General features: G+C 43.3%; 1 protein-coding gene across 1 annotated transcript in view; it reads left to right on the top strand.

Moving 5' to 3' along the window:
* The window catches only part of LPCAT2 (lysophosphatidylcholine acyltransferase 2), a 35,418-nt gene extending 30,362 nt beyond the window's left edge, over positions 1–5,056 (top strand). The window contains exons 12-14 of the mRNA XM_081924056.1: positions 605–703; positions 1,871–2,012; positions 3,288–5,056. Coding sequence (XP_081780182.1) covers positions 605–703; positions 1,871–2,012; positions 3,288–3,517 — 471 coding nt within the window. The 3' untranslated portion in view covers positions 3,518–5,056. The remainder of the gene's footprint in view (positions 1–604; positions 704–1,870; positions 2,013–3,287) is intronic.
* The last annotated feature ends 8,684 nt before the right edge of the window (positions 5,057–13,740 follow it).

The raw sequence follows: 13,740 nt of genomic DNA, 5'->3' as shown, positions 1-13,740 counted from the left end.
TAGGATTTTGGTTGTGTGTGTGTGCACACCAGCAGCTTTGGTTCAGGCTCTGGCACGGGCGCAATTGCCCTAAAAAAGCTCAACAACTTTTTGTGTCCCTATTTTTTTACCCCTTGAAATATGGCAACCCCAAGAAATGTATAAGACCCAAAACATATTAAGCAGTCCACTCTTATGGGTCAGGGAAAGCCTGGATGAAAAGATAAATCATCACAAGATGTCTAAGGAGCTGGTGGTTGCCGTTTTATGTATATAACAGAGGGGAGGGCATTCCACAGAAGAGGGGCAACAGCAGAAAACACCCATTTTTGTGTCACTGCCCTGTGATGTTCTGTAGGTTGTGGTGTGACAAGTAGAATTCGCTGTGAAGATGAATTGATGGTAGATTTTTTGGGGGAACTGTAGCTCTGTGAGGGGAATAGGGGTCCCCTAACAACTCTCAGCACCCTCAACAAACTACGGCTTCCATAATCCTTTGGGGGAAGCCATGGCTGATTAGAGTGGCGTCATAGTGCTTTAAATATATGCTGTGAATGTGGCCCAATAATGTCAGGTAGGGGAGAGCAGCACATACCCTTTGAATGTTGCCCTGCATTTCTTACAGAATGGAGATGGTACCATAGACTTCAGAGAGTACGTTATTGGTTTGTCCGTGGTTTGCAACCCTGCCAACACAGAACAGACCATTCAAATGGCATTTCAGGTAAGTCCTCAAGCTTAGCATCTTAACTCCAAAAAGAGTTCCGCTATACATATAAACTTTCAAAATCCATGGGGGGGGGGGGCTCTAACAAAGTACTGCTCAGAGTAGAACCATTGAAATCAATGGACTTAGTAGAGTAGCCATGGCCATTATTGTCAATGGGTTTAATATTTTTAAAAAGATAATGAAATATACTCGGAGTCGAGAGTGGATTTCATGCTCTTTATTCAGCTGCATTCTGAATCCTATAGTTCTAGGACCAATCAGACTGCTGCCTTTTGGATCCTATTCAACTCAGTACATAACAGATAGATTGCTGCAAACTGGGGGGGGGGGGATTTTTAAAATCTAAATTATTTCACAGAAGCTGCAGCGTGTAGATACAGCCACAGTTTCCTGATGAAATAAAAAATGCCTAATGGCTCCATATGGGATTGTTTTCCTTTATTTTCTTTTTAAAAAATATTTATCTTATTGATTAATGATTGATTAATGAGTCATTTCTTCAAATGACTCATTTGAAGAAAGTTCATGTATTTAATAAATTAGCAAATGCTTATATTTATCTAGTCTCTTGATCTAAACTCTTTATCTCAACTGCAGCCTTATCAGGAGTGCCCATCTCACATTACTTTAAGCAGTGATGTATGGTTTGGGTAAAACCTCAGCGCCTAGGGCTTGCCGATCGCATGGTCGGCGGTTCGAATCCCTGCGGTGGGGTGAGCTCCCATCTTTCGGTCCTAGCTCCTGCCCACCTAGCAGTTGGAAAGCAGTGCAAGTAGATAAATAGGTACCGCTTTATAGCGGGAAGGTAAACAGCATTTCCGTGTGCTGCACTGGTGCCGGCTCACCAGAGCAGCTTCGTCATGCTGGCCACGTGACCCGGAAGTGTCTCCAGACAGTGCTGGCCCCCGGCCTCTTAAGTGAGATGGGCTCACAACCCTAGAGTCGGACACGACTGGCCCGTCCGGGCAGGGGTACCTTTACCTTTACTTATGGTTTGCTCAAATTCCTAACCCTCCCTTGATGTGCCGTGCCACCACCCTCCATCTGTCGAGGGTTCCTCCATAATTCCCTTAACTTATTTAACAGTAAAGCCCTTTTGGCTGTTCCCAATGTAACAACAGTTCCCACTGCGAAACATCAGCATGTGCCTCTTTTCTCCAGCTGTTTGACGTCGATGAAGATGGCATCATAAACGAAGACGAATTTAGCTTAATTATGCGTTCAGCTCTTGGGCTTCCTAGCCTCGACGTTTCTAATCTGTTCAAGGAAATAGATGCTGACAACTCTAAAAAGCTCTCCTATGGTAAGTGTCACCAAGCCTAAAGTGTCATGGCTTCCTTAGGAATTGTTGCCTGGACCTGAGGATGCCAAGTTGACTGGGTGAATCCTTAGGTTTTGCCTACAGTCCCAGTATTTCTGTTCAGAAACCAATGATAGCTCAACAAGGTGGACCTCCTTTTACATCTGTAGTGTAACTACGGCCCTCTAAGCATTTATTGTGGTACGTATAGTGCCCCCTAAAAGTTGTAATAAACTATCAACTTTGGATATCACGCTTCCAGCGCTTCCAGTCTGTTGCTCTTTTCAGGTGGGATTCAAGTTATACATTTAGAGTGGATTTAGTGGTATTTAGCAACCAACTCCCTTTCACAAAAGATTGGACTTTTTGTGACATGGAAAGCGGTGGGGAAATGCTCTGGAAAGTGTGGAACGACACCCGCAACGTCATCAAACCTCCCCGCAAGCAAATGAGAATGAAGGCTCTTTAAAGAGCAAGTGGCGTATAATCTCCTTGCAAACAAATCAGATTGAATGTGCAGTAAATGGTCTATCTAGACCAGCGGTTCTCAACCTGTGGGTCCCCAGATGTTGTTGGACTACAACTCCCATCATCCCTTAGCTCTGGCCTTATTAGCTAGGGGTGATGGGAGTTGTAGTTCAACAACATCTGGGGACCCACAGATACAGAAAGGCTGATCTAGACATACCCTTAATAATAGTTTAGTGCAGGGGGGAGGAACCTCCAGCCCAAATTGGGGTTCTCAGAGGTATTTATTTGCCCTGCAAGGCTGCTTTTCCTCCAGCCAAGCCTAGCTGCCCCACATCTGATGTCATGGGGAGTCAGGTGTCGGGGAGGTAAAGCTGCGGCCGAAAAAGAACAATTGGAAGACTTAAAGTGCAATCTCAATTGTTCCTTAACAAGTAGAGCTTGCAATTAGCAGCTTTTGAATTTAGTGCCGAAAGGAAGGCCCAGTCACTCAGATGGGTTTCACTCAGAAGCTCCTAACTGGAGCTCCTGAACAGAGCCAGTTTACCCTGACATGGAAACATGGACAGTAGACTTTTGTCTGAACCTAACACTGTGGCTTAATATTAACTGTGGTTTGTTTAAACAATCCAATTTCCCAGAACGTGTTCTGACGTTGGCTAGTCTCAGTCAAACCACGGGTTATCAGTCCAGACGACATGATGAGGTGCACTTCAGCAAAAGCAGAAGCTCATTCTAAAGCTATGGTTTAACGCAATGCCCAAACTCCCCCAGTGTTAGAAATAACTTCTTGTGCCTCTCGATTTTCAGAAGAGTTCAAGGATTTTGCTCTGAAACATCCTGAATACGCCAAACTGTTCACAACATACCTCGAGCTACAGCGTTGCCAAATATTTCCAGAGACAGAATTTACTTGCAGCACGCCGACTGCGAAAACCCCAGTTTCAGAAATTGCTTCGGTGCCAAGGAATAAAGTTTGTCCTCAGGCCAGTGATGATGACCATTCCATTGTCAGTGTCTCTGATAAAAAAGAAGATTGAAACTAAAAGGCCGAATATATTTGTGTATGTGTTGATGTTTTGTATTTTATTTTTAATATAAAGAACATACGGATTTTCTTCTTTTTTTAAAAAAAATGCTGTTTTTAAATTTTTATCAGAGAAGGCAAAGATAAAAAAATTAATTGCTTAAAAAATATCCAACTAGCTTTAATGAGTCAGTTATTCTATTTATTATTTTTATTTTTATCACTTGGGCTGCATTAATTGCACCCCTGTTTCATTGGGCTGCTTGCACTGAGGCAAAATGCAATACAATGTTTACTTTCTTGGAAAGAATGCCATTGATTCCCCACCCCCACCCCGCCTTTGTGGCAAATGTTTCCAAACAGTTAAGAACTATTTATGGACTAGCAAACAGGTCGCGCTAAGCTAACTTGGCCTTTTGGAGCAGAAGTGGAAATGTAAGATCATAAATTAATAGGGTTGGACCTTGCATTTGGGGTGACCTATGTATCAGAAGAAAGATTATGCTGTCTCCTTTTTTTATAGTTGTCCTTGCCTACCCCTTCATTCTACCCCCAGAGTCTATGCCTTCCTCCACCTTCCTCTTCCCTTCTCTGAATTAGTATCTGATTTCAGTTCTGTGTACTGATTGGTCTATTGGATGACCACCTTGATTGACCCCCCCCCCTTTCTTTCGAAAAAGAAAAGCACATCATGGCTGTAATATGAGAGAAATCTGGTGGACCGTACTCTTTTATCCCTCACTTAAGCAGGAAGAAGGTAAGAGGAGGTCCTTGCTTGGGAACAGCCTCACTCCCATGCCAAAACCAGCAGTGACTCTTCCAATTGGACACTTGATGTCTTGACTGATCAGATGACGCCCTCAACGTTCAGGGACAGCTGTACAGGGACTGTATCAGTCACCAAAATAGTCATAATTTTGCTCCTCACTGTTATTCCATTTGTGGCCCTCTTAAGGGTCATTTCCCAATTGACTGTGTCTGCATTGTACCTACTGAGAAACCAGGCAGACATGTAGCTCTTCTGATACCTTTCTTGGCCTGTGTCCTGGGGCTAACTTCAACCGGGGAGATGGTAGGATAGAAGAGGAGGGTGTATAGATTGAGAAGAGAAAATCCTCAAAACACTGATACAGATCTGTAACCCCATCCTCACGGAGCTGAAATTGTCTTTATTTATTTCTTTAATGCAGGAGATCTAATCACAACATCATACTAGCTGGTCTGATAGTATCCTCACAGGCTATTTTACCAGCCAGCTAACTATCATTGAAGGTTCTTCAGCAGAATACATTTGTCTATTGAATAAATGTGTGTGTGTTCAGAAAGGGGAACGTGCTCACTCAGGGGATTTTGGCCTTGTAACTATACTGAAAAGCCATTTTATAATATTTTTGCACTCTACAGAATATTGCCTAGTGTTGTCTATCTGAACCTAACAAATGCCTGTCTTGTCCTTATCTGGCCACCTTGGTTGGAAGCAGTCTTCTGGAGTGGAAACTATGTGAATATTATAGGAAATAAATTAAAAATAAAATAATATGGTTTATTTGCACATGATGGTGTAAATGGTTGGCTTTGTGCTTAAAATAGGAGTTGGATCTGCTGCTATTGGCTTTTGTGTGTGACTGGTACTAGTTCAGTGTTTTAAAAATTAGAGCTGTAGATTCAGCAACTGTGTAATGAATGTTTACTCCTAAGATTCTCAGGAGAGAAAGTGCACTGAAGGTGTATGGATTGCTGCAATTTCTAATTAAAGGTAATTAGGGCCTGGCTAAGGTAAAGGTAAAGGTACCCCTGCCCGTACGGGCCAGTCGTGTCCGACTAGGGTTGTGCGCCCATCTCACTTAAGAGGCCGGGGGCCAGCGCTGTCCGGAGACACTTCCGGGTCACGTGGCCAGTGTGACGAAGCTGCTCTGGCGAGCCAGCACCAGCACAGCACACAGAAACGCCGTTTACCTTCCTGCTATAAAGCGGTACCTATTTATCTACTTGCACTTAGGGGTGCTTTCGAACTGCTAGGTGGGCAGGAGCTGGGACCGAAGATGGGAGCTCACCCCGCCGCGGGGATCCGAACCGCCGACCATACGATCGTTAGGTCCTAGGCACTGACCTGGCTACTTTATCTTAAATCTTTGGCTGCTGCTCCAAGGTGGAAAAGAGGAGTAGAAAGGCATCAAATACAAAAACTAAGTGCTCTAGAGTAGAGATAAAGGAGAAATTCAGTTCAATGCACATAAGAAAAGTTGATCAATTTTGCACTTTCCACAACAATATCCAAACCAAAACACAGCTTTCCTTCAAATGCCACTCTTACCTGAATTTTGCAATGCAGTTCTCCAACCAATTGTTTTTTAAAAAATGCATACATTTGGGGAAAGTGTGGATAGAAATGGACATGCTGGAGAAAATAACATACCAAAGTGCATTTTACCAGGTGAAAGTGCTTGCAGAAATGTAAATATTAGTAAAAGTTGTGTGCCAAAAAACAAAAAGTGTTTATCAGGAGAATTTTTATATATATAAATAATTTTTATTAAGTTTTCCATTTAAAAATCCAATCATGTCACATTAATTAATCCAAATTATACCAATACATATCATAAAATCCAAATATTTTACCGATTTTTTTAAAAAAAAAATTGTTGGGGGTACCCATGCTTTGAGCTCCGTAAGGGTCCAATCATCTCATATTTTTGCTGCTTTGATGCTCACAAGTCCCATCTTCCAATCTTCTTGTTGTTATCGTTTTTCTTCTTAATAACCTCTGAGTTGTTTCCACAAGCGAGTTGAAGCAAACATTATTTTTATCAGGAGAAATTAGCTCTAAAAGAGTGATGAATTTGCATTAGGATTTTTTTGAGTGAGTCGCAAATTGCTGCGAAATGTGGAGAACAGAATTTAAGACTGGAAAAACAATAAACTTAGTAAACTAAAACTGACATATCTTCCCATCCCTACTCTAGAGTACAGCTTTTTGTAGACAGAAAATGGTATCCTTTTCAAAAGTTTGGGTCCATGTTGTGCAGCATCCATTGAGCAAGACATCCCCTTTGGATTTAAACATAGTGGCTGGTGCTTATTGGGGCTGTTAGGGTGTAAGGCAGGAGCCGAACAGTAGGTGGCGCCAGAGCCAATGACAACTAGAGCCAGATAAGTCTAGTGTTGTTTCCATCCACCTCCCTGATGAGTTCTACAAGAGGCAACACTGAGACTAAGGAGGAGGAAGCTGGTGGTCAGTGCCACCCTCTGCAAGAAGGCAGGCAGGTGGGGGCTGACTGAGTGCACACTGTGGCTGGTATGGCAGTGACCTAATGGACCAGCTTCCAGGGTTAATCTTGTGTTGGACTGTCGTCCAATGCTAAGTGCAAGGAAATAGGGCTGATAGCCACATATGTGCAAAGCAAGCAAGAATTCAGTGAAGGAGGAAATGTACTTTTACTAGAGTTATGTCTATAATTGCAACTTACATTTCTGGAACTGCACATGAGTTTAAAGAAGCTCTGTTGGGAGAAGGTGGGTGGGAAAACATAGGGGTTCATTTGAACAGAACTCTTGCAGAGAATATCTGAGTTTCTGGGTCCTAAACAACAAATATCAGGGGAAAACAGTAAAATGCCATCTATACAGTAAAATCTATACAATCTAAACAGTAAAATGCAATCGATAAGCCATAGGTAGGATATTGCCTTTCAAATTAACAAATAAGGTTGCTATATTGTTTCCATGTGCTTTATGGTTTCCTGTTTATGTGTGGTGTTTCCTCTTCAAAGTTTGTGGGTTTTATGTGCTTTTTAAATAAACATCTAAATGATGAGGTGTCTCCATAGATAAAAAACTCCAAATGGTTTCTGAATCATTTTTTATAATTGTTGAAATGAGGTGTTCCTCTGTATTTGGGAACCAAAGACAGAGTGAGGGACCTCCAGATTCCCAGACTGTCCCTGTGCCTTTAACCTCTCAGCTGACCTCCCTATCTCTTTGATGTTAGACTGATATGTCTTATGGTTGCATCCTGTTTACAACTTCCTCCTCCTTCTCACACTTCTCTCTCAGACCTCAAGATGAGAGGTGGCCTTGGAACTACTCTCGAAGAGCAAAGGAGCAAGATTAGCTAGGTTAGAACTAGAGACAATTCTATCCAAGTTATGCACTTCCAGAAATTATTTTGTTATTTTTTATTACTTTCAAGTATCTCTCTCTGTGTGGTTACAACAGGTAAAGTCTATCCTCTAGCCAGGTTCACTGGCTGAACGCTGCACACTTAGCACACCAAAGACCTCCATTAGGTATGTGGGGTCATGCATCCAAGAACATGCTCAACAGCCGGGGAAGGGAAATTCAATTTGGTATGCATTTAAGGCTGAATCTGTTAAATTCACACCTTCCAGGACAATCTGTGAACTGTAATACAACTAGCCATTGAAATTCGCACGTACCAGAATTTTGTAATGCAGTTCTCCAGCCAGCTAAGGTTTGCAAAAAAATGTGTAAGATATCCTAACCAAATTTTGCCTGATGGTCAGCTGCCCTGCCAATAGAGGAGCTATTTCATTTCAGTGACCTTTTTTCATCCATTTCATCCATTACTTTTAAAGCCAAAGTGAAAAAAGCCCAAGTTGTAAAATAATAATAATAATTCTAAAGAAATTCTCCCTCTCGGGTCGCACTGTAGCAGGCTGTGAGCGCTTAAGAGTCTCACCCTCGATTACTATTTGCAGGAAGTCAGAAGCCAAACCTCTTGTGACATTAAGGAGGTGTGTTTGCCATCTGCTTGAAAATGTGGACATTTCATTAGGAGGGAAGTTAACCTGACATTTCATTAAGCCAAAATGCAAACACAGACATTTAATTTGATCAAAAGGCAGCCGGTATGCTTTGAAGCCTGGTCCTGCATATGTTTACTCGGAAGCAAGGCTTACTGAGTTCACCACGACTTGGTTCTCAGACTACATATTTCATCGGGGGGGGGCAGGGCGGGGAGCCTGCAGTGGGGGGCTTTAATTGCTTCTTGTTTCTTGAGATACAAAAGAACCTGCGGAGAGAAATATTTTGACATGATAAACAGATAGGAGTCAGTAAGGTAAAGGTAAAGGACCCCTGGATGGTTAAGTCCAGTCAAAGGCGATTATGGGGTGTCGCGCTCATCTCGCTTTTCAGGCCAAGGGAGCCAGCGTTTGTCTACAGACAGCTTTCCAGGTCATGTTGCCAGCATGACATCTGCTCAACAACCAAAGCTAATTTCCCCCTCCCACTCCTATTTCAAAGCAATTTTTGTCTTTGTATCAGAAAAGCATCTGGCCAATTTAGTTGCCAATAAATATTGTTGCAAACATTTCTGAAATCATGGCCTTTCCAACGAATGGCTCCTGTCTAGGTTTGTTGATTGTCTTACTTTAAATGTTGTGAGGATCCTATGCCCTTTTAAAATGTGTGGGGGTTTTTTGGGGGGGGGTTTATTGGGTTGTTGTTTTTATTTTGATTTTATTCTGTGAACCGCCCTGAGAAATCCAAGTGTAGGGTGGTATATAAATTCCACCCTACACTGCGCTTTAACAGTGCAGATGAGGTCTTATAGCACATGAATCAGGCTGCTGAAATCATTAAACAAAGAATGAAGTCTCCTTATCTTCATTCCACCCCCCATATAATTTTTTATTGAAACTTTAGGCTCCTTCTCTTCAGATGTTCTTGCTGTACATGTAGATTCCTGGGGACACGACTCCCCACTCACACTTTGGGGACAGCAAAGCCACCCTCATCAGATTATGGTTTTGTCACAACTATGGAATCCGAGAGATGTTCACCCTGTGAGTCAGGATCACTTGATCCCAGCTGTGTGAGAGCCAGCTGAGATGTGCTTGGTGATGAGAGAAGGGCAATCAGAGATACTCTTTTAATTCTTATCTTACAGGTTGCCAGGTTTTGGGTGTGGGTGTTATCCTGAAAGCTGGCAAGGGAAAGTAGTGAAAGGGTGCCCTCTGGTGGTTCATGGCTTATATTGCATAAGACATGCCCCACAGTGAGAAGACCTCTGAGGGCTCCTCCATGTAACCCATGCTAATCATGCTAATTTTTTACACAGAGGCTAGATTATACCCAAACATTCATTCTGGTTGTTTTGTGGGCCAGTTATATGACAGTAAACATTTGATCTGATTGACTGGTGTCGTATTTAAACATCTTCACTTTAGTCATTTGTTCATTACAAACTTTGTCACCTTCTGAAATGGAAAAGGCCTAGTTGACATAGAGATAGATGATAGATAGATGATAGATAGATGATGATAGATAGATAGATAGATAGATAGATAGATAGATAGATAGATAGATGATAGATAGGTCTTTTCCAGTGTGTGTGTGTGTGTTTTGATGTGTTGTGACAGAGTGACAGAGTGCTTTAATCCACTTTAAATGAGCAATCCCACACCACTCCCTCAAAATACTGACAGTGTCCTAATGAGAGAGGCTTCCACATGTTGGATTCAGCGAGTGCACAATCTGTATACCTGTGTACAGAGGCAGTAGGGCCATATACCTGTACAGTTACTCACATGTAACACTTAGGGAGCTTACAGTCTTTGAACATAGTAGTTGAGTTTTACAAAGCAACAAATGTGCATCCTGTCACAGAAACACTTGTCCATGTGCAGAGAGAGCTTGCACCTCCCTCTGTTCCTGGGTAACGTGTAAATGAGCCTTCGGCACTGGAAGGCCAATATCTGAAGCACCCCCCCCACCCCACACACTGCTAAGGTCCCAGCGAGATCTGTGCCCACTTCTTCCACATCTCTTTTGTTTATGAGCCATTGAACATGGATCATGCCTCATGCTTGCCTGGATGGAAGGAATTGTGACTTTAAAAAATTAAAACTGGTTGTCTTATAATATACTGTGCCCACATCTTATGTAGGAGAGCTGGGTTCCATATGGCTAATGTGTGTATGTGAAAGTTGTGCATAGTCAAAATTGTGGTACCCTTGGAGCCGTCCCACAGCTAGACAGCCTGGGGTGAAGATAGAGCACCCCCTCTAGTCCCAGAGATGGCGTGCCAAGCAGGCCTTAGCTGGGAGGCAAAGCTGAGAACTTAAAAGCACTTTTTGCACCAGGTCTGCTTGGGGTTACTCATCACAAAGAGCGCTTTTAAGGTCTCTGCCTTGCTTTGGGGGGCAGGCATGCGGACTCTTGGAGTACTAGGGATGCTCTTGTGAGATGTCATGGAACAATCTCAGTTTCTGTGCGATCTCACAAGAGAATCCGTACCCGTCCTGTGTATGATTGAAATCATGCAAGTTAAATGGGCATCAGATGTGCGTATTCTCTCTCTCTCTCTCTCTCTCTCTCTCTCTCTCTCTCTCTCTCTCTCTCTCTCGTTGGAGCTCCCTGGAGTTGCCCAGATTCACCACCTGTTATGTCTCATTCACATATCACTTAAAAGCAAAAATAAGAACACACTGGAGTCCAGCTGGTAAGGAAGAAAGGTCCTTTACTTACTGTTGCTTCATATTCACAAGGATGGCTTCAGATTCCAAACTATATGGCTGGAGCTACTTTCATGGCGTCCTCGTACCAGGAAAGAGGGAGAAGAAAGAGAGTGAGCAGGAGGAAGGGGCAGAGGTTAGGTGTTCAGTGGGAAGCCACACATTCCATATTCCCTGACTACCTCTTCGTCCCGTCCCTGCCTCCTACTGGCTGGAGGCATGCAAGGTTGCTTATGCCCAACAAGATAAAGGCTCACAAAATTTACAGCCTAAGTTGTACAAGGCTTCATAGGCAGAACCAGCCTGTCCACGAGGCAAGGTAAGGCAGCAGGCTCCCGAGGGTGACACCACCAGGCAGCTGACACTTGGCACTGCCAGGCTGCTGTCAGATGATTGCCACCTCCTCTTGCTCCACCATGACACCAACCCCACTGCCACACCTTCTCCTCTGATGCCTGGAGGTGGCCCAGGGAAGCCCCCTTCCAATAGTGATGCCCTGCAAGCACCTTTCCTCTAGGAGAAGCACTCATGGGGCCTCACCCTGTCCTTTACTATTGTGATGATCTGCAGGCACTTGTGGAGCCTTGCCCGCCCCTAAATGCCTAGCCCCACTCCCAATGATGTTGATTTTCACACTCCTTCCTTTTCTCATCCCCATACTGATGCTCCCTGCCACATCTCATCCCAATGCTGCCTGCCATCTCACTGAACTGGCAGGGCAGTCTGAATTGGGCCTGGAGACAGACCAGTTGCCAGTGCAGCTGCTCTAACAAGTGAGTCGTGTCAGAAGCAGTTTTAGAGTGGCATGACTGGTGAGCTGCAGGGGGCGCCAAAACAATGCTGTAGAACCGAGTGTGAGAGGCTGGGGGGGCACGCCAAATGGTTAGCATTGCACAGGGCACTGCTGAAATTTGAGAAACCCAAAGTCCTTCATTGGTCATATACTCCCTGTAACCAGCCCTGATCAACAGTCTGGCTGCAGCTCTTTGGGCCAGTTGCAGTTTCTGATTTTCAAAGGCAGCCCCACGTAGAGCACATTACAGGAATCCAAATGGGATGTGTCTCATTGCAGCTACGTGAATTTTCATGATGGCTGTAGAAAAAATTCACAAGCTGGTGCACGCATGTGGCAAACTGAAGATGGGCCACATCAGAATGCATGGATTTGTCCTTCTTTACCCACAGGAAGGACACAGCAGGCCAGAAGTTTTCTCCTACCTCATTCTGCTGCAGCGTCTCATTTCCCAGACCAAATGTGCTTCAATTAAGCTCCTCTCTTCTAACCTTTTTGCTTATCAGTTCAACTTTATCTAATATAAACTACTAAGGCTTCTTAGGATCAATTATACCTCCTCCCCTTTGTAATTTCTAAAGCTTAATATCTCTGTTACTTGTCAGCCCCTGGGGCAAAGTTGTCCGACTGACTCCTATAAACAATCTCAAGCCTTTAATTCAATTGGATCTTCTTCTTCTCTTTCTTTTTTTACCACAGCCCAGGCAATTAACGTAACTCTTTTATGGACAAGGAGCCTCTTTAGAAATAATCCAATCGCTCATATTAAAATACAGGCCCTCACAAGAGCTGCCAAATCACTTGTCATAACTCTTGAGGGCGGAGTTTCCAGCTTCTTTCATTTTGAAGCCATCAGCTCAAGGAGCTGGGCTTCCAAGCAATGCACATGATACACCCTTGGGGGCAACTGGAGGTTCCCCTGGGGCCAGTCAGTGAAACATCACTTTATGTACCCTTAGAGAGAGATTTGTAAAGAACATAAGAAGAGCCTGCTGGGTCAAGCCAAAGGCCCATCTAGCCCAAGCATCCTGTTCTCACAGGGACCAACCAGATCCCTCTGGCAAGCAGGACCCCCAAGAAAAAGAGCCCCCTCCCTTCCTGCAGTTTCCAGCAACTGGTATTCAGAAGCATCGTTACCTTTAACGGTTGTGGCAGAGCATAGCCATTCTGACTAGTAGCCATTGGTAGCCCTCTCCTCCATGAATATACAGTGGTACCTTGGGTTACACACGCTTCAGGTTACATATGCTTCAGGTTACAGACTTCGCTAACCCAGAAATATTACCTCGGGTTAAGAACTTTGCTTCAGGATGAGAACAGAACAGCGGCAGCGGGAGGCTCCATTAGCTAAAGTGGTGCTTCAAGTTAAGAACAGTTTCAGGTTAAGAACGGACCTCCAGAACGAATTAGGTAAGTTCTTAACCTGAGGTACCACTGTATCTTAGCATTCCATAGTCAATACTTTTAAAAGTACATAATTTGTTTTTAAACTGCTTCTAGTGCTGTATTTTAAACTGGTCCAACCCACCCCAACACTTCTGTGTGAAGGGTGGGTTAATAATATAATAATATTATATTATGTAATATTAAAATAATAATAATAATGTAAAAAACTGCAGCTATAAAAACAATTATAAAATATTACTTATATAAAACCAGGTAAAACAACCATTCCTTAAACACTGAGTGACAGTAAAGGATATATAATGTGATCCTCATCAGCAACAGGATATGTTTTCTATTATACAAATCCTTCTACAGGATGACCTAAATGCTTTAAAAAAATTGATTGTCTCAAAGTTGGAGAGCCTAAAATGACAGATGTTCCCAATCTTAAAATTTCACATTATGCCACAGCAGCCAAAATTGGCTCTCCCCGCAACCCAAACCTCCCCAGTCAGAACTTCTGCAACAATAAAAGTTTCCACTCATCCACCAAAACTATCTACTAACATTCAGAAGAAG

The sequence above is a fragment of the Podarcis melisellensis genome (genome assembly GCF_964234715.1).
Source record: "Podarcis melisellensis genome assembly, chromosome: 8".
NCBI lineage: Eukaryota > Metazoa > Chordata > Lepidosauria > Squamata > Lacertidae > Podarcis > Podarcis melisellensis.
Note: the sequence above shows the minus strand (reverse complement) of the source record. Positions and strands in the feature narration are given on the sequence as shown.